At 44.5% G+C, this 23335-nt stretch overlaps 1 protein-coding gene across 5 annotated transcripts in view; it reads right to left on the reverse strand.

Annotated features, from left to right (window-relative positions):
• LOC149352608 (complement receptor type 2-like) overlaps positions 1-23335 on the reverse strand; it is a 353632-nt gene that overhangs the window by 210594 nt on the left and 119703 nt on the right. For 2 of the 5 annotated variants that reach the window (XM_089581796.1, XM_089581795.1), the window contains exon 1: positions 14668-14877. The exons of the other annotated variants lie outside the window; for them this stretch is intronic. In XM_089581796.1, the coding sequence (XP_089437922.1) occupies positions 14668-14737 (70 nt within the window). In that variant the 5' untranslated portion in view covers positions 14738-14877. Of the gene's footprint in view, positions 1-14667; positions 14878-23335 lie in introns of those variants that run through there. 5 annotated transcript variants of the gene reach the window in all.

The following is a 23335-nucleotide window of genomic DNA, read 5'->3' on the forward strand; positions in this document are numbered from 1 at the left end:
GGATGATGTTAGCTTTCTTTCAAGATTGCGGTGCGTTCGATGTCGTGAAACACTGCATATTCAGAGTGGCAACCTCTTCTAGCACAACGACCCCACCGTCTTTCAACGCGTCTGCAGTTACCTCACCCTTACCTGCCGCTTTTACTCTTTGGATTGTTTGCTAAACATTATTTACTTCCCATTTCACTGCATTTGGTGTTTTCAACTCCTCCACACTATTGCCTTCACAATTAGCATCCTGGTTACTAAGGCTGCTGCTGAGATTTGTGTAGAATTCTTCGGCTATTTCAACTATCTTGTCCATAGTGGTAATGATATGGCCCTCTTTGTCTATTAGAGAATACGTCTGATTTTTTCCCAATGAATAATTTACTCTTCACCACTCTTAAAAAAACTTGCCTTCTTTAGAGCCTACTCGATCATCTCCATATTATACTTCCTGATATCGTTTACCGTAAGCTTATTATTAGCTTTGACGGTTATGCCAGTTACGTTCTACAGGCTACAGATACGGGTGAAGAGGCCTAATCAAACTGTCTGGCGGCTTCGTATATTGACCACAGCAATGTTCATGCTCGCAGTCTTGCGACACGATCAGCTGTGCGACGAAAACTTTCTGACAACCACTTCATCTGCTGCGACTTCGCTCAGCCGTCTAGCCCGCTATCTACTGCGAATTAAAAAAAAAGAAATTTCTGCCACAGACCCTAAAATATTGGACCAATTATTAGCTTAATACTGCAGGCAGAATTTCTTTAACACTGTGCCTCCAGGCGAGATGTATGAGCAATTCGTTAAAGTTTTCAAAGGATTTAAGGGGGCCACCGTGCGGACTTTCCAAATCAAGCAGCGTGATCGGCGTGATGCTGACCGCAGACGGATGCCAGCAGAAATACTGGGAGCAATTAATTAAGAAGAATTACTCCGGATGAATAACACAGTTAATAACACTTCTGATCAATTATCCCTCCAAAACAACCTTAACAAGGTTCAGGATTGGTGCTAAATTTGGCTAATGGAGCTTAACCCTTCCAAATGCAACGTACTCTCTCTTCATCGCCGCCGTAACTCTCTCGCGCCCTTCTATTATATCGACTCTGTTCCCGTGCTGCCAGTAGAATCATACAAATATTTAGGCGTAACCTTGTGCGCTGACCTCTCCTGGAAAACGCGTATAACTAACATCATTTCTTCAGCTAATAAATGCACTGGTTTTCTAAAACGTCATCTATGTGATGCGCCCGTGCATGTTAAGTTATTAGCCTACGAAGTACTTGTGAAATCTAAATTAGAATACGCGTCCCCCATTTGGCACCCACATCAAGCTTATCTGACCAACTCATTAGAAGTTTTGCAAAACCCCGCCATCAGATTTATTCATTCTTTATAGTATTACAGCACGAGTGCTACGTATCTGAAATCGCTTTCAGACATACAGCCACGCGAGCTGCGCCGCCGCACAGCCAGTCTTTTAATATTTCACAAGTTTTTTTACAGCAATCTACGAACTGCACCCTACATGGTCCCTCCGGCACGCATATCTCATCGCACTCTCAATTCACTCCAGATAAGCCGTCCACGTGCACGCACCGTCGCCTTCGCGGCTTCATTTTTTTCTCGCACCGCCGCGGACTGGAATGGCCTTCCCGCTGAAATTGAAGCAATAACCTGTGCCGCGAACTTTGCGCGCAGAGCCTACAGCTATTTGCCATCATCATAACGCATGATTACTTTGTCCCACCAAACGTTGTACCCACCCCTTAAGTAATGCCCCTGAAAAGGGGTCTTTAAGGAAATAAAATTGATTGATTGAAAGTAAGGCATGCATCGTCTTGTAACGAGCTGCTGCTCAAGTTTATTATATGCAGAAACATAGTTAATGCAATAATTATTATCGCCAAGCGAATATATTGTCGAAAAAAATGTTTTGACGCCCGCTATGATAGCAGACGAACCTGGAGGCTGGTCAATGACTCACGACGAGATATCACTGCCACAAGGAAGAACAGATCTGTTCTGGGACATTTTTCGAGCGATGGTGAGACCGTTGAACAAGAATTAGTTCGTTAATTTTCTCGTGTAGTCGGCGTAGCTGTACCTCGCCCCAACATGTGTTCCCTACAACATTCTTTGGCACACTCTGCATACCTACCTTTTATTACCGAACATAACCTTTAATCTCAGATGGCCATCCTCAAGCCTAATAAATCTCCTGGAATCGATGGAAACTTAATTGCTAACTTGTGCAAAAATTTTCGTGTACTTAAATATGTGTTACTGACGCTTTTTAATTATATTATTGCAAGTGCCGAAATGCCGCTCATAATAAAAACTGCCATTATTGTTCCGTTTTTTAAAAGGAGGAACCGCATTAAGATAGAAAATTGCGGACCAATTTCAATTTTGTCAGCGGTAACCAAAATACTCGAAAAACATTTACTTCCGAGTATGCAGGGAGTTTTGAATAAGCATAATATCATTTCTGCTGCCCAGTATAGATTCTTGCATGGCAGAGGCACCCAAGTTCTTCTGGAAGATTTCGTTGAATCTCTGAATTTTCATTTTATTATTTATTTATTATTATTGATAACAATATATATATATATATATATATATATATATATATATATATATATATATATATATATAACCAACCGCATGTGCTGTATTTCTTGATGTGAGCCAAGCGTTTGGCAGCATTTGCCAGAGCCTACTTTTAACTAAACTTCATATGTAAGGATTTAGAGGCTCGTTTGTGCTATTACTTAATGATTTCTTACAGAACCGAATGCAGCTCGTTTCAGTCGCTAATTTTCGCAGCAGTTTATATTAATTCTGGTGTTCTTCAAGGGTCTATTCTGAGCCCTTTGCTATTTAATATTTTTGTTCATCATTTAGTTGACTCCGCACCTGGTCGTTTACTACAATGTGCTGACGATACGTTTACCATTTCCTGTGCAAAACACTTCTGCGATGCTATTAATGACCTTTAAAGTACTTCAATAAAAGTTTGGTTTGCATAAAATTTGATCAACATTAACGTATCCAGAATTCAGCTTATATGCTTCTGTCACTAATTAAAGAAACTGACGCTTTATCATTCTATTCTTTTAGATACATTTGAATGTGCCATCTGACTGTGACTGCGACACTGGTATAAGCCTCCCGTGTAAAATATTTTGGTTTGTTGTTTGATCTGAGACACTAGTATATGCCTTCCGTGCAAAATATTTTGGTTTGCTGTTTGATAGTGATTTATCATGCCATTCTCACTTAACCACGTCTGTCAAAAATTGCGTGCTGTTTCTTGTCTGCTGTTGAATGTTTGATACTACATGCCACTTTCTGTTAGAAAAACAACCTATACGTTTATGGTTACAGCGTTTTAAGATTTGGTATAGCAGTTTACGGGCACCGTGCACTTCGCTGGGAAAATAAAACTCCATCTTGTGCTCAATCTTAAAAAGCAGTGCTTGCCATTTTCTACTTCCAAAGGAATGTTATGTTTTTAGTTTTTGAGGGCTCCCAAACTTTAATTCTCCTCTATCTAAAGCAGCTGCGCTAGAACATTTTTGCTCAGGTGTGTATAAAGTTGAGTACATTCCGAGTATATGCCATCAGGCCGAAAGATAGATTTGTCATTCTGCGCTGTTCAACTCGTCATGGAAAAAACTCATGCATTCGCATTTTATGTTAAGGTGCCGAAAAATGCGTCCTGTCCCAACTGTCCCAATACTAATTTCAATCTAAAGAAACTCTTCCGCTCATCTGTCTTCACCTCACCGTTGAATTTTATTTGGAATTTTCGCTATGCAGCATTTTCTAGAATTTTTCGTCTAGTTAGCCCTTGTATGGTCACTTTTCTCTGTGCTCTTAACCCCCGCAGGTGTTGACATACTGTTAGTGTTGATATGCTTTGATCGGTCCGTCTCCCTTTGTAGTAAAATCATAAAATTTTTCAGTTAAATTTTGCTGTTTTTGTCCTACATTTATGTTTGCTTTTTATAACTTGTATCATTTTTATGTATATAAACCATTGCACGTGGTTCTTCGCTGTTTTCCAGGTGCTGCCATGCAAGCCCAATGAGGCTTTTGCCAGTCTGAACTTGTAAAATGTTTTTCTGAGTGCGAACAAAAATGATTGGCTGATTGAGTGATTGATTTATTTATTGATATTTTGTCGCTTCTTAATCAGGACTTTTTTCTCCTGAGAGAGCTTGCTAGTATCGTGTCTGGCTCCACCACCCCGACTTCTGCTGCGCACTCCGCAGTGAGAGATCATTATTCTGCTGTACACCAAGCTCAATGTCCTCGGTTAAAAGCAGTGACTCTCATTCTGAATTATTCTACCTTATAGAGCTCATTTTTTTGCCCTCTTCGCTGCTTCGCTGTGCGGCAGCTACAGGGCTTCTGCTTTGCGCTCGGACAGCCGATGCGCGTGCCTAAGAGTGGAGGTCACACGCCTATAGCTGCAAAAAATATTTCTACCGGCTCTTTTGATTTGTCTCTCAAATTTAACAAGCAACAGAGCGTGCAGTTAGGCGCTGCCTCAACTGTATACAGGGGCGATAAAACTTTCGAGCCTGTGTGCCATAAAAAACAGGATCGGCATCGCCTTAACTAATTTGTTGGAACACACAGGAGAGCTTTCGCGGCTCGTAAACTTCGTCTTTAACAATGACGTTCTGCGAGGTGTGCCCACAAAGTAATACGAATCTCAGTGCACGTTAAAGAACCCCAGGTGGTCGAAATTACCAGAGCCCTATACTACGGCGTCCCTCAAGGTCTGAATCGCTTTAAGATGTTAAACACCATCAAACCAAGCCATGGGCATTGAGAGTATACGCAAAGCGTGTCTAACGTTTCATCAGTTTTTGGTAACCCTGCTAGAAATTATGAACATCGAGCTTATTCAGGCAGTGTATTGCGGATTTGTTGGATGTCCTCCACACACGCTAAATGGTGACCTTTGAAGTGTGTCGAAAGGTTCAGCCTGAAATTAAAGTGTGCTGAACCAATATCCCGGTATGCAGTGGATTCAAATTTGCAGGTATTTGTTTTTTTCAGCCGAAAAAAAATGTTGCAGTGAGCGAAGGGGGAACAGCTGTGCTATCATTATGAAGAATTCATGAACTCGCGATGTGATCAAGGAGGCGCGCAGCTCCCTTAATGCCGTTGCGGTTGCTCAGTGGTCATAGTGCTCGGCTGCTGACCCGAAAGACGCGGGTTCGATCCCGGCCACGGCGGTTGAATTTCGATGGAGGCGAAATTCTAGAGGCCCGTGTACTGTGCGATGTTAGTGCACGTTAAAGAACCCCAGGTGGTCGAAATTTCCGGAGCCCTTCACTACGGCGTTTCTTATAGCCTTAGTCACTTTGGGACGTTAAACCCCATAAACCATACCAAACCATGCTCATTTATTAAACGACCGAGAATTTGGTGGATCAAGACAATTACGCAGTGTTCCACGATTGAACGCACACCAAAGCGCTTTATTCGAATTCTTTGCCATCGGCACTTAGGCACGAGATACTACTTAGACTACAACCGCCTGTTGTCGTCCCTAAATCTTGTCTCACTCTCTACACAACGCGAGTTGCGTGACACTGTTTCCTTGCAGAAATGTCTGCATGGTGTATTTGATTATCCCATGCTGACAGCAGCGTTTTTTTTTAATGTCCCTAGATCAAACGCCCAAACTGTCGGCCATTCTGCATAACCGGTGCAAAGTGTTTATGCCAAATGATGCGCATCCAGCACATGTTTAACAAATCTGCCATGCTTACACGAACTGCTGGCGACATTTTTGTGGAAAACAGTTTTGCGCTAAACAAGCTTGTGTCTCTCGGCTTAGCTTCTTTTAGCGCTCAATTTTTATTTTTCTCTTCCTTTGACGGTGACACAATCTCAGCTACGCATGTCCCTACATATGGATTCTATTTTGACATGTGTGTGAGCGCCAATTGCAAGCTGACTTACACTTGATTCATGAATGTTCATGAATCACAGTGCACCGCGGTTCAGGCAGAACTGCTGTTTGTGGGCACTTAAAGTATTCAGTCACTAAACAAATAAATAAATAAACAATCAAATAAATAAATAAATAAATAAATAAGGGCTTTCATGCCATTTTTGACATGGGGGTGAAAATTTCTTCTGAACGATTTCCTCCTAGGAAGAAATGAAGGAGCTGTGTGGCAACCAGCAGCTTGCATTTTCCTCATAAGACCCGCAAGCGATCACCCAGGGTTCATCTCGAGTGATCATTACACCCAAGAAATATGGTTCCTTTATAAAATAATTGAACACACTGTTGCCTATTTTTATTCCAGCACTTTCGCCACCGTTGCTTTTATTCGGCTGCGTTTTATCGCGTTAGAAAATTTTAAAAGGGCTGCCTTAGTAACAAAACATCTATGAACTGTTGGGGACCGAACGCAGCAAGAAAAGGTCCTGAATTTTCTCTGGAACACTTAGGTAACTGTTCTCGTTGCATTTCTTGCCAGACAAAGGAGATAATGAGGCAACCATTTTAAGCTCACTGCTTTCTGGACGCACTGTGCATCTCATCGTTCTCTTTGTACTGGTTCATTAACTCCCTGAAATTTTAATTTCACTCTTGACCAAGCTCACTACATATACTTTCTGATTTTCATGACCTCTTGTCCCTGAGTTACTTGCGGGATTTCTAAGGGTCCGCTGGCTAAAAAAAAACGGAACTGCTACGCATAACGCATGCAGCTATATTAATATTGGGATCATCATCATCATAATCCTCATAATTTATATGCGCTTAAGAGCCCCGTTGGGGCATGACATGAGAGGGGCGGGTTGAAGAGATGGTAATAATGGCTCACAAAAAATAAAAATAAGGCACATAAACATAAATTGAAAGCATAAGTAGACACTATTGTTGACGCCATGAGACATGAAAATGAAAAATGAAACAAGGCCATAAACGGATAACAAGAGGGCATAGAACCGGAACTATGGCGAGAAATAGTCTAACAATAACTGCTTAAATTTTGCGAAATTTCTTTCACTGAACACATCGTCGGTAAGTGCGTTCCACTCCGCTATGGCAGTAGCCAAAAATGATTTGGTGAAAGTGTTGGACGAATTATGAATGCGCTGAACGCTTTGGCATTTGAAGGTGTCAAGGGGGGCAGAATCAGGCTCTGACGCAATTGGGGCATAGCATTATACAGGTTCATTTCATTTCATTTTAATACCTTAAAGACCCACTGGGGGTATTACATAAGGGGTGGGTACAAACAGTCAAATGAACAAGTGTTATGTTGAAAAATGGTTGGTAACAGCTTCGGCGAATGTGGATGGGCATGAGATGGTAGCGATGTCATTGGAGAGGTCGTTCCAGTCTACAGAAACACGGTGAAAAAAAGAAGCGGCACAGGTAACAGTACGGGCACGTGGGCGAAACACTTGGAAAGGATGACGAATGTGGTGGGATATGCCGGCTGGTGGGGCAATGTAGGGAGCGCAGCGCAGCGAACTATGGAAAAATTTATGGTATAGGCAGAGGCTAGAAATACGACGACGAAGTGAAGGGGGCGCTAAACTGGATTCCGCTTTTAAAGATGTCACACTGATGTCGTACGAATAGGAGGAATGAATGAATCTGGCTGCTCTGTTTTGAAGTGACTCGAGCGCATTGATAAGGTAAACTTGATGAGGGTTCCAAACTGGCGATGCATAATCTAACTTTGATCTGACGAGACATTTATATGCTAGTAATTTTACCTGTTGTGGGGCGTGGCGAAGATGACGTCGTAAGAATCCGAGAGTTTTATTAGCCGAGGAAATGATGTTAGTAACGTGTGTAGCCCATGATAAGTTGTTGCACAGCGTGACGCCTAAGTATTTGTATGATGAAACAGACTGCAGGTGAACGTTAGCGACTACATATGGGAAATCAAGCGGGTTACGGCGGCGGTGGAAGGACAAACGTTTACATTTATGAGGGTTCAGTTCCATTAGCCAACGGTCGCACCATTCCTGTATGTGGTTTAGGTCATCTTGAAGGTATGTTGGGTCGGAGGCATTAGTAACTGCGCGATAAACAACGCAGTCGTCAGCAAACATGCGAATATTAGAGCACACATTGGTCGGTAAGTCATTAATATAAATCAGGAATAGAAGCGGGCCTAGTACAGAACCTTGAGGGACACCTGATGTTACTGGTAGCGGATTGGAATTTTGATTGTTAACAACGACAAACTGTGAGCGATTAGTCAGGAATTCTTCTATCCATTTTATTATGTCGGGTGGCAAGTTCAAACGGGAAAGTTTTAGGATTAAGCGTTTATGAGGTACAGCCTTTGTCAAAAGTTTGGAGCCCAGGGGGTTTGCTTCTGAGCCACACTGTGTGGTTCGTAATGCATCTGCAAAGCTCCAAATTTCCTGAAGGTAAGATGATTTCTGATCCTGCCTCCTCTAATGGGTAGAGCTGCCACGAATGCTTCAGGAGTCCGACTACAAGGCTTTGAAGCAAACCTCCTGGGCTCTAAACTTTTGACAAAGACTGTACCTTGTCAAATGCTTTTGCAACATCCAGGAAAATGGCGTCGGTGTGTAGGTTAGAATCGAGATTAGCATGTAAATCATGAATGAATAGGGATAGCTGCGTTTCACAAGAAAAACCTTTCCGAAAGCCGTGTTGAGACGAATGGAAAAAAATTGTTCGAGTGGAGGAAGTTTATGATATGAGTATAGATGACGTGTTCCATTAGTTTGCAGGGTACGCTAGTAAGGGAAATGGGTCGGTAATTTAACGGCGAATCTTTGTTACCTGATTTGTAGACTGGAACGACCTTTCCAGTTTTCCAATCGTCCGGTAATTGTCCTGTTGAGAGTGACTGGGTAAAAAGTAAGCATAAGAACTCGGCACAAATATCACTAGTGTTCTTTAGAAGTTTCGAGTTAATATTGTCTACACCAGATGAAGATGAGATTTTCATGTTTCTAATTAAGGACGCAATACCCAGTGAGGAAAATGCGACTACCGGCATAGCATGCTCAAAGAGTAAATTAGATGTATGAAGTTGTGTTTCGGTTTCATTAGTAAAGACGGATGAGAACGCTGCGCTGAATAAAGTAGCGCACTCAGAGTTGTTCATAGCCGCGCCTGATTGATCTTTGAGGGTAATCGCGTGTTCATGATGAGGGTTAACGGCTTGACAGAACTTCCTGGGGTTATCGTGGAGCATATTAGGAAGGTCTTGATGAAAGATGTTGTGCTTGGCGTCATGGATAGCAGTTTGATATCATTTTTCTGCAGCGCGGTACTTCGCCCATGCGCTTTGCGTTCCATGGGCTCTTGCTGAGCGGAACAGGCGCTTCTTTTTATTTTCCAACCTTTTAAGACTTTTAGTAAACCATGATTTGTGTGGATTAGCGTGGAAGTTATTTGGGGTATGAATGCATTGACTAGGGCATCAAGTTTTTTCTTAAATGCTAGCTAGTTCTCATGAATACTTCGTGAATGAAAACTTGAGGAAAAACTTACGAAAAACGCTGTCAGTTCGGCATCCATTATATCATAATTACCTTTGTTGTAAAGGCGGATTGTTTTATTGTATTTTGGGCGCCTAATTGCTTTAAGGTCGATGTTGACATGCATAGTTTTGTGATCACTTATGAAATAGACAAAGTCTTGCTATCTTACGGTGAGCTGACAGTGAAGTTAGACCAGTGGAAGTTTTGACGTTAGTAATGTTACGCCGGTGATGATATTGGGATGATATGAAACATGATGCCTGATTTTGCACTGCCTCTAACGCCTGCATTGGGTACTCTCGAAAGGGGGTTCCATGTAGTCGATGCATATTCAAGTTTACTGCGGATGAATGTTTCCTATGCAATTAGTCTAACTGTGGGAGCAGATAGTGTGAGAGACAGTCGAATGAATCCTTGCGATTTAGAAGAAGCAAGGCAGCAGAAAGACTAAGCTCGTGTAGCGGCAGTGTTCCGTGTCTCTAAATCGTCTTCTCGTGTAATGAACCAGAAATCTCCTGTTTGTTCGATTATAGGCACTCTCGTGTGGGCGGAGGAAATTCTTGAATGGAATTTGCCGGATAGAGCTGGCCGAAATGTACTAGAGGGTTTTATCCCAGTTACTGCATGCTTTCAATGTGACATTTTTTTCCGTCAAAACTAAAGCAATGCTTTTCTCAGACACCACCGAAAATATCACTGCGCACGTGTCTAGCTCAGACTGAAGTTGCGGAAAGTGAATCTTATTGATTCCTATCTAGTCATTCCGCTTCTGCGCTTGCCAAGAACATGGATCATTGGTCTACTTGGTAAAGACAATGACGCCACTCTGCAGCGGCTCGAGTCGTTGACTCAGGGCTGCGCAATGTATACTCTAAAGGGGGACCATTCTATCACTTTATCACTGTAAAAGCTCTAGTGACTTGAGAGCTGGGATTGCGCTAGAGCTAAACTCTAACTCGTTGCCCCATGGGGTGACAACAACAGGCATTATCAGCGAGATTACACATATGCGCTCTGGCGGGAGCCGTAGGCACGCGCTCTAACATTTCAAGCAAGGTCACGGAAAGGTCAGCTGCATTTGTCGCGATTGGGGCCCAACAACACATGGTGAATGAGTAGTAATCCTTCTGGATGTGTTGAACCTACGATTGGTCGCCATGGTTTATCGGTATTTTTGCATGCTCATGTGCGAATCCCGCATTTGGCGCTAAAACACTAGCGGAACAGCATCAACGTTCGTGGACGCGGCTTTGCGAGCATTGTTTCGAAGAACCGAGGCATGTCTTCACGGAGTCAGCGATGCCACCAACATTTTAAATCCCTGCTGTATAGGATGGTAGGGTCGTTTCATGCCTAGAAAAAAAGGATACGCTTTTCAAAATGAAGAACAGATAGGCGTAGCGAAGTTCTCTGGTGCGCCTAATTAAAGTGTAGCCTGGTGCTGTAAGTTTTTTTTTTTGCGAAAACAATACTACTCCCAAGAACGGCCTTTCGCGTAGCGGCGGCCACTTGCCACGTTAGACCTTTAGAAGGACCCCTGACGTCATACCATGGCTAGTGACGTCACAGCATGACGCAACACCAGGAGCGAGAGACGGGCTACCAACTCGGCTCATCGGGTAACGGCGGCCGCTTGCCACGGCGCGCCGCGCTCCTCCCACTAGAGGCGCTAATGACGTTATAGCGTGACGTCATACCAGGAGCGAAAGACGGGCTACCAACTCGGCTCGTCGGGTAAAGGTGGCCGCTTGGCACGGCACGCCACGCTCTTCCCATTAGAGGCGCTGCATATGCAGTATAAAACACCTGCTTTCGCAACCAACCAAGCTTAACCAAAGCTAAGCCCCCCCCCCCCCCCCCTTCCCCCCATTTTTCTTGTTACACATGGTGGAATGTTTTACTAAATAATAATTTAGCTCATTTTTCTTTGTTGAAAAAACCCTGGATTAAAACAATAATTATTTTCCACAAATGTGGTATTTTTAGTAGGGCTGGAATGCCCTGAGTGTGCTAGTGCGCGGGGCGTGAATTATTCAAGTTTTGAGTCGTTAATGTTAATTTCGTGCACTAGTGGGTTGAAACTTAAGCAGAAAAATTTTCAGACTTTTCTCGACTGTAGAACATAATGTGTGTCTGAAATGGTTAAATAAAGTGGGTTTTGCACATCGCTGATTAATGCCGGTCGCTATCGCCAGACGGTGTCGAGGTGACTGGCGGCCAAGTGCTATCGTGTTATGGTTAGCAGTAAGAGCTCTGCGCCCCTAGACATACTGTCTTTGATGTGCTGTTGGCTAGAAAAAAAAAGAACGTTTGATGCAGCGATCACTAATTAGCTTTTATCCCTCATAGCGGGACATATCTCTCTGTGACATTCCGTATTACACACTTCGGCATTCAGAACTACAGGAGCACTGCTGAGAAGTATATAAAGAGTAGTTTACATGAATCGTACGTCGTACAAGGTATTTATGCATTTGCGACACCTCTGTATTTAAACTCAGCCTTTGGAAATTGCGAGAAACATCCAAATGAGCCGAGATAACAGTTATCCTTCCTCAAGAACGCCGTATAAATGGCAGGTCTTTGAAGTGCATTTTCAGGTAAATTTCTTGCGCAAACAAAGATGAGATGCTATTAAACATTTGCGAAGATCGCGTTTTGAAGCGAAATCCGTACGAATTAAATTGGCACGCCAATGTTCCGCATACTGGGTGTCTTAGATCAAATTAAGTAGATAGATTGAATGCTTTGCGAATAATGAGCGGTTACTATTTGGAGCAAGAAGTGCCTCCAGACTTTATTCGCAGTATAAACTTCTGCACCTCGGCAGAGAGCGCAGGAATATCTTGTTATTTTTCTTTAAATACTTTTCTGCGTGGTGTGATAATGTGTGCTGGGTGACGACATTATGCTTCTCGTGTCAGTAACCACAAAAATGTAGGCGATTACTTGAAATGAAACGTCTGAACACAGAAATCAAGCCGAAAAATTAAGATAATGCATGCAAACTAAATTTATGCAGTGGCCGTCGGAAGGCAGTACAGGACGCTCAGATAGCGGGTAAGATTTAGAAAGGTGTACGCATGCCATCGCAGCTAAGGTCAGTAATGACTACCCGCCGTCTCCTCGTCGTGACTGAGAGAAGGATGAAAAGGAAAATGCAGGGGCCTGCCAACTGGATTGAGCCGAGCCACCACCGCTGCCACGTGCATATAGAGGAGATTTAAAAGATGAGAAGAGTGAAAGTAGACGCGCGTCTCAACATCCGCGTCCGCCGAAGCGAAGACGCTGGCTGAAGCAACAGATACCCCCATCTGCCCGCCGTCTCAGTCACCACCATAATATCTATCCTGACTGGCCAGGGAACTGGAGCCGGCCAGTCACTCACTATGTGAATCTGCCGCCTATGTGCTAGTGGTGAGTAGTTCGATCAGAGAGGAAATCCCGGCATATCTGCACCTCACAAATTTTCCTACAAGTATAAAACGAGGATTATTATAAACGGTGCATAGCAACATGGAAAAACAGTATCCCCTTCGGCAACGCAACACGCCTGTGAAATTTCGCCTGGTCAAGCATAAGAAGTAGAAAAGAATACGACACACAGTCACTAACCAATTAAAAGGCAAGAATGACGCCTCGGAGCTAGTATAGGTTCTTCATCTCACTGAGGTGGACAAAACGAGACCTCTAAAATGAATACGAAGCCTGTGATCGGAAATGAAGCTTGAGGTGTCATCTTGACTTCGTCAGTGACTGTTTGGCTTCTAACAAGCACTGATTTGGCTTAAATAAAGTTCGGGCTATGATATATTGCAAATCTCAGAATATGTGTTTAAACTACATTGTCGGATTATGTCCTTGTGTTTTTGGCTGCTACTTTTGTCTTTGTTCTCTTTTTCCTGGCAGAAGGAAAAGACGGCTGTCAGAATCAGTTTTGCTTTTATTACTAGAAAAGGGAGCAGGAGAGAATGGGAACTGTTTGAAAAAAAATTGTATTAGAAAATTTCTCATAATTGCGAAGAGCGACTAGTGCAGTCCATGAGCAAATCGAGTACAAGAACACTCTCAGCATTGTCGAATGTTAGTTCGTACTCTCCTGAAGACTACAAATATAAGTTTTAAGGCGAAAACATTCAATGCTTCATCGTTGTCGACAAAAGGTTGTCAGCAGAAGGTTGTCAGCAGAGGTGTCTTGCTTTTCTAGCCAGACCGAAAAAAAAAGAAACTTTGTGCACGATGGGATTTGAACAACCATCCTTCCGTTCCGCAGCCGAGCGTGCCAATGGCTACGCTACTTTCTGCCAACGCATATGTAGATCTCTTTGTCTAGGACGCTGGAGAGTGTTTGCAGAAAGGCGTCGAATCAGACGGATGCCTCCCAAACGCCCTTCAGTGTCTCCAGCATTTAAGACTCACAAACAGTTGTGTACTTAATTAACATCTTAACCACACATCAGTGACACACCCCCGCCCCCCTGAATTTTTTAAGCATTTCATCACCGCACAAAAAACCAAAAGCAGCGCGCTCCTTCAACCCCTATCGGCTCAAGCCGTGCCCTCTTTGTAATGAGGCTCTTGGCCAGCGGCGTCACGACATTGATTCACATGCAATGGCATACGCTTCGCTCTGCTCAGGGCATCATTGCGAGCGATGCGTTGCTATCTCTTGCATTTGTTCAGCTGCCGCGGGCAGCATGTGCCCAACAGTACATATCTAGAGAGGACCACGTAACCCTACCGCATTTTCATTAAGTAGGCGACTTTAAAGTGCCAGCTGTTCAAAAAGCACTGAACACATAATTCCTGAGGTGCAAAACCGACCTCGAGCCAAAGGCCGATTTAAGAAGCATGGCGGAGAGTTTGACATTTTGACTGGATTCACGATAGTTCAGTCCGAAAGAAGGCTGACAACTCGAGGAAAAAGTTGGAGCTATGTTGCTCAATGTGTTTGACCTACTGCTCCCAACGAGCTGCGGAGCGTATTCGCAGGCCACAGTGCAGTCTTCACAACAGACTTCATTAAAATATAGATCGAACTACAAAATCATAGTTGTTTGCCCCGCCGTGGAACAGTAACCACCGCGGCGTAAACGAGTACATGCTACAAGTGAAAAGAGCAATAAAAATAGAAAGCGACGTGTCACTTACTGGCTTCTTGGGAAAACGCTAATCTGGCGCAGACCAGGACTGCCGTGGCGAGGAGCAATGGAGGCCCCATGCTTATGCGTGGGCCACGCGCAGTTAAGAGGGCAGAAAGAGTGGCTCGCGAGTGCGAGCCCTGTTCGAGACAGAGTTTCTTGGACCTTGCGTTCCGCGCCGGCCTGCGATATGAAGCTGAGGAACTCAACTCCTCGCCTCGACGCCGAGATAACGAATATCCGAGGGGATGGCAACGCCTCGCCGTCTCTCATTTCAGACGGTTGGTTGGTTCCGCTTTTGCAGCCAGCAACTAGGAGCTATTGCTCTCCGATTGCTACTGCTAAGACGCGGAACTTTTCAAAAGAGCGCACTGATGCGCTGGCGACAAATAAGCGACGTTGCTTAAAGGAAGGCAAAACTGGTAGGTGAACGCAGAAGTTTTCGTAACAGACCGTTTCAAGTTGAGCGCACTCGTATTAGGAATCAAGCAGTAAAAGTAAAGAATTTCTTGGCGTTGAAAATGCGCATTCCGACGTTCCTGGGTCTCCAAGTATGCTATCTATAATGAGGGACAAAAATATTTCGGTCACCATCAACATCAACACTAATCGTTGAGTAATAACTGACCAGAGACAACTATGCTTCAATCCGTATTCAGACCTGCACCAGCTAGTTTCCTTCAGAAGTCTGCGCTAGATTAAAAAATACTTGTATTCATAGGCGCCTACTGCAGGGGGCTGGAGGGCTCGAGCCCCCTCCCCTTGGAAATTTTCCGGGGGGGGGGGGGGGGGGCTTGGAGACTGAGCGATGGGGTCAGGGGGCAGCATAAATTCTTCACGGGCAAAGAGAGCTCGCCCGCAAAATAAATCTCAGTGACATCGCGGACGATTTAATTCAGAGGTCTACGGGGCGAACTAACAAATTCTGGATTGTGCGATAGCCTTTGCATAATGTGCAGCACAGTGAAGTTCATCATAGTTAAGTAGACCAGCTTTCTTCAAGCTGCCACTGTCCATGAGCTTAAATTATTCCCGCCCATAAAATCGTCCTCCAATTCCCTGTGTTGCCGCTTCGCGATTACTACTTCTGCTCTAACTCCTGTTTGTGTCTTCGTTTATATTTTTGAAATAGGCCGTAACTGCTCATATTCCTTCATTAAATTTCAAATTGTTGGCTTGTTGGGACAATGTTTGTATGGTCCATTGTTTCTTAGACAAGAAGAGTTTAAAATATCTTAATATTGAAAATGCATTTGTTGTCCAATGTTATGCCCTTGCAAAGTGCTCTTTGTGCATCCGGTATAAATCGGTTCTTTTAGAAGACTGGATTTGTCACTCGTCGGGCGAGACCATTGTTCGCCGACCAGTACTTTGGAAAGACGGGCGTTTAGCATATAGCTCTCCGCCTGCCTGTATCTTGTACTAACATCATCTGAAGGTACCATCCCACACGTAATACATATGCCCAGCCTGAGCGATCTCGATATCTTGCATTTCAAGTTCGATTTATCGTATGCACCATAGTGGAAACGCTCCAATACCATTAGCGACTGTAGCAAAGCTCACTCTTTTTTACATATTTTCTTAACAGGTTATCTCGAGCGCTCAGTAGAAACAAAGTGGTGTATATACCGAAATAAAGTGTCTTAACTGATTCATCGTCTTAACCCTCTCAGGCGCGTGTATTCCAATAGCCATGCTCCATGGTATAACACATATCTAAAACGATTTTCTAACAAAAAGAAAATATTTTTTCGAACTGCTTCGTATTCATTAAAACCTGCGCATTGGACAGCATACAAGACAGCTGCTTCAGCATATTAACGAGCAAAGAAGTCTACTAAATCAACATTCTTTAAAGTAACCCTGCTGAACATTCTTAACAGTAATCCAAAGCGCTTCTGGAACATAATAAAATCTGGAAACACCAATAAGCTGTCGTTATTGCATCCACCGGCGAACCTGCTCCCGACAACCTCTCTGCTACTGTACTGAATGATGCTTTCTTTAAGTCGTTTCCTTCTTCTCCATGTTATTCAACGACCCCCGATCTCCAACTGCGGCATCATTTCGCGATGTATCCCACCATGTTCGACTTGCAAGGCATCATACCGATTATCGATTTGAAACTAACGTCTTCTAGCGGAATGGTTGGTATAAATGGCAAATTTATACGGAATGCTAAAGAGTATAGTTCTATCAGCATGAAATGCATATTCCCACAATCGTATCATCATGGTGTACTACAGAAGACTTGAAGACTGCTGTGGTCATACCGGTACATAAAACCGGAGATACACATAGTGCATCTAATCATTGACCCATATCTTTGTGATCAATAGCACGCAAAATAACGGTACATATATTTACACATCTTGCTGATTTTCTGGAGGATAACGATTTCTTCTCTTTAACCGAGCATGGCTTCCGAAAGTTTTTCTCTTGTGGCATTTAACTACATTCGTTCACTTAGGACTTGCACTTCTATTTGTACTCCGCTTTTTTATCTGGCAGCATATTTTTTTACTTTTCTAAAGCATTCGATAGAGTTAATAACCCACTGCTAATACATAAACTAAGTGTACTGCACATTGACCCTGCAGTTCTTAACTGGATCCATGGATTTCTTTCTTCTTATGTTGAATTTGTCAGCATTAATGACGCTGATTCCTCTACTGCACCACTTGGTTCTGGGGTTCCTGAAGGATCAGTACTTGGCCCCCTTACCTTCCTTTATCTACTATATTGCTGTCAATTGCCGTTTCCCTCCGTAATGTACTCTGTATCCTGAGAGTAAAATAAATAAATAAACAAGTACCTCTTGCCAAGGAGCATGCCCGGAGGAGAGGGGAAGAGAGAATGAAAAAGAGAAAGGGTGCTAACTGGGACCCAGCCCCCCACCGGTAGATTGAAAACTCGGCGCTTATGCTTGCACTCATATCCGCCAACGCACGGTGTAGCACACTGCAGTAAAGCTGTGCGCCCTTCTTCTCACCGTAACCTCCTCCTCCTCCCATCATGGTCCACCGCCATGGCTGAGGGATTCTGTGTTTTTCGGCGAGCCAGCACGAATTCTGGGGTGCTCTAGGGCCGTCCTCATAAAAGTTCATGTTTCTGCTGTGCGCCTATTCAGACATGGTACTTACCTACTATGGAGATTGGCCCTTGTTTCGCGATGAATGCCAAAGATCAATCACTGAGGCACTTTCATAGCTATATAAGGGAGGGATTAAGCGTATATGAAAACAATGAAATGAAAGAGAGAACAACTGAGAAGAAAAGAGCGTTGAATTGATTAGGAATAATAAAAAAAAAGAACATGGGATAGCTAGACAGGGTTTGGGAAAACTTTGAGGACAGTTAACAACAGAATCTCCCGGTTGCAATAATGTAATCGTGAAGATATTCGCGAATCGGATTCAACACATAACCGCTGGCGCTCGCACCGAAGGAGAGAAGAATGGAAAATGACGATGGGAGCCCTAACTTTGATAGGGGAACCTCCAGATCCGCCCTCCTCTGAAGTGCGAACCGCCGGCAAGAGAGTATGTAATGCTCTACACGATGAGCAAAGGTTTGTCGGAGGGAACACAGATCTGCATAAATACAAATCTAGGCGAGCAATTTTGCATTGCGGGAGAGTCTTCACCACCTCACACTGCCGAGATTTACATGAAAGTGTGCATTCCAAGGGTACTTACTTTAAATGCTGGTAATCCGCGCGGTATTAAGCAAGAAACTACGCCATCGCGCAGATGTATGCCGGTAACGCTGAAAACGGGAAATTGCAAAAGGAATGAGGTTAAGGATGCTCTATGTAACAGCCGCTAACAGCTCACAGAACCGATTTACCAATTAAGTCAGCCACTTCGTTTGATAAAACACTGTAATGCCATGGAGCCCGGATAAAACACGCTTTTTTTAACATTGCAGGGAACAAAAACCGAAGAGAAAGACTAAAAAGAGCATTCCCTGAGGTTTTAAAGATACTGAAGCAGAGAGGGGAATCTGCGAGAACAATTTTCTTCCATACATTCAAGCGAATTTGACGAACTACCAATCCAAGCGTCAGAAATTTAACATATTAGTGGGTAAGGGCCGGGAATTGAACGGGAAAATATCGAAAAAAGAGACTCACATTTAGCCTTCGTGTCACCAATCCGGTGCAGCAAACTGAGCTTGACATCTAAGTTTGATAAGAGGTTCTATGTAAACGCCACCTGAGCAAGCTGAAATCTCGAAGGTGAAAAAGAGAGGCAGCTGTGAGAAAAAAATGGTCTTAGTCACACGGGGGGCTGGCTCAAAAGACCGTAGGAAAGTTCTGAGAGTAAGCTGTAAGCGGAATTGAAAGGGCCACTCCTTAAAAGGGTCGAATGCGTGACACTTGCAGGTAAGGCATGCGAAGTCCTTTCGGGCTGGCATTTGAAATTGTGATGTAATCACCAATTAAAATCGCAACGGCCTACAACCTTCTCCGCAGCGCACAACGCCAAGTGGGGAGAGCTTGATGAGTCATCGGAGGTATAGGTAATTTCCAACACACAAACACATGCTTTGAAGGCAAAAAGCGAACGCCATCGAAGCCAAAGCCCGCCGGACGTTGTTTGGCAGCATCCAATGAGGCACGGCAGGAAGTGGCTGAAGGCAGCGGTAATTTGAAATCATACCTTCCGTGACGCCACACAAAACTTCCCCGCACTTCTTTAGTGCTTTCAGACGAAGCGCAAAATGTAATTGTCCATTACGTAACTATTTTAAACGCTAGAGCAAAAAAACTTGCTACGCTTTATCTACAGCTTCTATAGATTTGAACCCTTGAAAATAGCGAAATTCTCAAAAAGTAGTGCAGTTGCCTTTTAAGGCATACGGGCTCACGGCGTTAGAAACCGGCTTTGGAAGTCCGACGCAGAGACTCAGGGCGCGCCTTTCCAATAGCAGTAAAGTCGCGTTAACACTAGCGAGTCGCGGAGGTCGCGCGAATTCATTGAGCCTATTCGTCATGGAGTGGGAGCCTCGAAACCGCCAGCGACCCTTTTGAGGCAGTCGCTCGCTGGCCGATTCCTTCCGACAAAACATTATGTCGCAGGACTCCTCAGCCGATCCGCGGCTTTGCTGGTTATGACACCACTACAAGTGACCTAAAATAAGCGGGTTCTTGCTCCGCCGGGAAATTCAAGCCATGGCGCGCGGCAGCCGCCCACGAGCGCACCCGTTCTAGGCGTCCATGTTCAAATAGGCTTCGGCGGCCGCATTGCACCTTTTGCTTTTCTACATTTGACGAGATTTGCCTGTCTCTGTCATAAAGTTTTCCGCAGGGGCAATCAACAACGTGGTAAAATTTCTTGTCATTCTCATGATTAAGCGGCACATCAGTGTCATGTGCCGCTATAAAACAAAAAAGATGAAACATGGAAACGATATCAGAGTTCCCGTGAGCATTTATACAGACAATAGGTCCTGCGTGTATTTACATGCATGCTGCCTTTGTGATATCGGGCCGTTTACTGCGAGTAAGTTTCCTTGACTGACGATTAACGATACGCGGCCGCCGCGGTGGCTCAGTGGTTATGCTGCTCGGCTGCTGACCCGAAAGACGTGGGTTAAATCTCGGCCGCGGCCGTGGAATTTCGATGACGGGGAAATTCTAGAGGCCCATGTACTGTGCGATGTCAGTGCACGTTAATGAACCCCAGGCGGTCGAAATTTCCGGAGCCCTTCACTACGGCATCCCTCATATCCTGAGTCGTTTTGGGGGGTTAAACCGCCTAATTAAATTTAAACTCATTAATGATATGCTCTTTCGTGATTGGGTTACTCTCATTACGCGTCGTTAGCTGACGCGTATGTGTCATTGGCCTGTTCTCCACAAGTGGTAATGAAAGTACTTACATGGTGAGACGAACATGTCACGGCAGCCAGAAGGAGGAAGTTGGCTTTCGGTAGCTCCTTCCGTCATGCGCACCCCGCTGCTTCTGAAGATACTCACGTGGCTGGCTACTAGCCGCCACCGCGAGCACGGGCGCATACACAGGCATCGCTAGCTTCGTCGTTGGTGCACTACAGCTTTCTGCAGGCTTTCAAAGCCGCCTTACGGTTGAGAATGGTCACTACTTCTTTCGCTCGCACCGTCATGTGGGAGCTGAAGGCAAAGAGGGCACACTAGCGGCGCCTCTCCTACCCCGCCAACTCTCGTTCGGAGGGAGAGGTCTCGGGAAGCCAGTCTCAAACTCGACTCGCCTGTGTGAACAATGGATGTCACTCGGCGCCCGTCGCGAGTCGACCGGAGCAAGTCGCGTCACCTTCGCGACCGACTAGTGTGAACGCGTCTTAAAGACGGATTCACACTGGCGAGTCGCAAGCGTCGCGCGACAGATTGTAGTCAATTAGTCAAGGTTTCCGAAGCACCAGTAACGCGGGGAGGGAGCGTAACATATCGATTTAAACATGTCGCACGACCTCCTTGAATCTCCAGTGCGAATCCGCATTAAGAGTTGTAGGTTTTAATTTGGACTGCCAAAGAGTAGAATAAGACTGCGAATTTAGGTACGGGCCTTGTGTAGGCCTTATAAAAAACGGAGTGTCTCGACCTTACAAAGTTTTTCAGTGTCTATTCATGTCAGCCCGCCAAGAGCACGTGCGCATTTTAAAGCATTATTTCGAATGCGATGCCGCCAGTACAAGCTAGTGTCGTAGGTGACATCCAGATATCTCACAGACTCCGCCTGTGGAATTGGGTCGGAACGACAGGTGAAAGAGATGTATAACGGGCTGTCTGTTGGAAACACAAACGTGCCTTTTTTGTTCACATGTAAGCCTAAGTCAGTCTTGTCCAGTCGTACCTCTAGAGTGTTTAGGTAACCTGCAGTGAGAGATACATTGCATGAATATCCCTGCCGATGCGATGAAAACTGTCACCTGCGTATATATATAAAAAAACTATTGTATTCTGTGAATACGTACATCTCCAACCAATACATTAAAAAGCAGTGGAGAGAGAACCAATCCTTGTGGCGGGCTCCTGGTATGAACGTAGGCATGGGAGTAGAAGGTGCCACCCGTTACGTAAAAAAGTCTTACCATAAAAATTCACGAAGTTAGGCACAGATGTGAAAGGAGCCTTGCGACGTTAATCAAGCATGTGGTGTTTATTGTTGTATGCATAACATGGAGCATAGTATGGGAGCTTTTCTTGCAGACGAACTGCTGAAGGTATAGGCCCGTGCAGTGTGCAGCGGAATTTTGTTTTGAGTGCCGCTCATGAGTCTGGCAATTTCCGCGCGTCTGTAGATGCGAGAATTCAATAAGAATCAGATTCAATAAAGATCTCTATCCTTTTTCTCGCTAAACCACTGGTGGTACAATTATTTCTGCAAGCTCTGTTCTCGTTGCTTTAACTGCTTGAATTATCTTTTCTAAACTCGGCTGCTGACCCGAAAGACGCGGGTTCGATCCCGGCCGCGGCGGTTGAATTTCTTTGGAGGAGAAATTCTAGAGGCCCGTGTACTGTGCGATGTCAGTGCACGTTAAAGAACCCCAGGTGGTCGAAATTTCCGGAGCCCTTCACTACGGCGTCTCTCATAGCCTTAGTCGCTTTGGGACGTTAAACCCCATAAACCAAACCAAACCAATCTTTTCTAAAAAAAAAATCAGCTGATCACAACAGCTCTTGGGTATCGCTAGATCATCGATGAAGTTCTTCTTTCGGTTATGTTGGCTACTCAACCAGGTACGTACACGCTTTCGGTTTTGCTCAGTAATAATTCCGGATCCTCCAAATGGGCAAATGATTATGTCCTGTATGGTAAAGGGTATTTAAAAACGATAGAATTGTCCAAGGTAACTGAATTCTTTATCAGACAGTGTGAGGGACGGAGTGCTAATGCAGGAATTCTTGTGATTCGCAATCACCGCTGCTTTCAAGTCTTCTCTGGCGATGCATGCTGTGAAGAAGTCAGCTCAAAATACGGATATGGGACAGAAGAGACGAAACATACGACATTCACGAGCGCTTCGTGACATTCAGCGCTCGTGAATGCCTTATGCGTCCTCTCTTGTGTCCCTCGTCCGTTTTTTGCGCTGACTTCTTCACAGCATGCATCACAAACTAGCCCGGCAGCTTGTTCTCTTATTAGTTCGTCATTTTTTCTAGCCAGGAATACGGACTCATGAAAAGAGGGAGTGCATCCTCTCGGCCCCCAGGGTTTACAATGCTGCGGCAGGTTTCTCAGAGAACTGTTCTCGACAGATCTTGCATGTTCCATAGCACGTTCATTGTAGCACCTACCAGTCTGACCAACAACACAGTCCCGCACGACAGAAGAAACTTATAAACCACGTCTGCAGGCTTTGGTGTCTCATATCACACTTGCTCTCCGCTGTATGACTGTTGGCCTTTGCACGCATATGGGTTGTTTGGCGAAGCACAGTGAGGGCTTTGCCGTTGTTCCTCCCTGTCGCGAAGTGAAATAGCGGTATCTGCGCTGTTAGCGCGCTTCCTAGCAGAATCACACATGTGAGTTAAGTGTCTTTTAGTCCATTTTTTGCACTTTACTCTTTTGTTGTGACCTTGCTTCAAAGTGTGTCCTTTGCAATAACAGCGGAAGCATCGACCAGACTGTGGGACGACGCTTTTCTTGTCATCGAAAGAAACCGTCGTCTGGCACTCGATTTTCACATGA

The sequence above is a fragment of the Amblyomma mixtum genome, chromosome 3, assembly GCF_055824585.1.
Source record: "Amblyomma mixtum isolate Tamu chromosome 3, ASM5582458v1, whole genome shotgun sequence".
Classification (NCBI taxonomy): Eukaryota; Metazoa; Arthropoda; class Arachnida; order Ixodida; family Ixodidae; genus Amblyomma; species Amblyomma mixtum.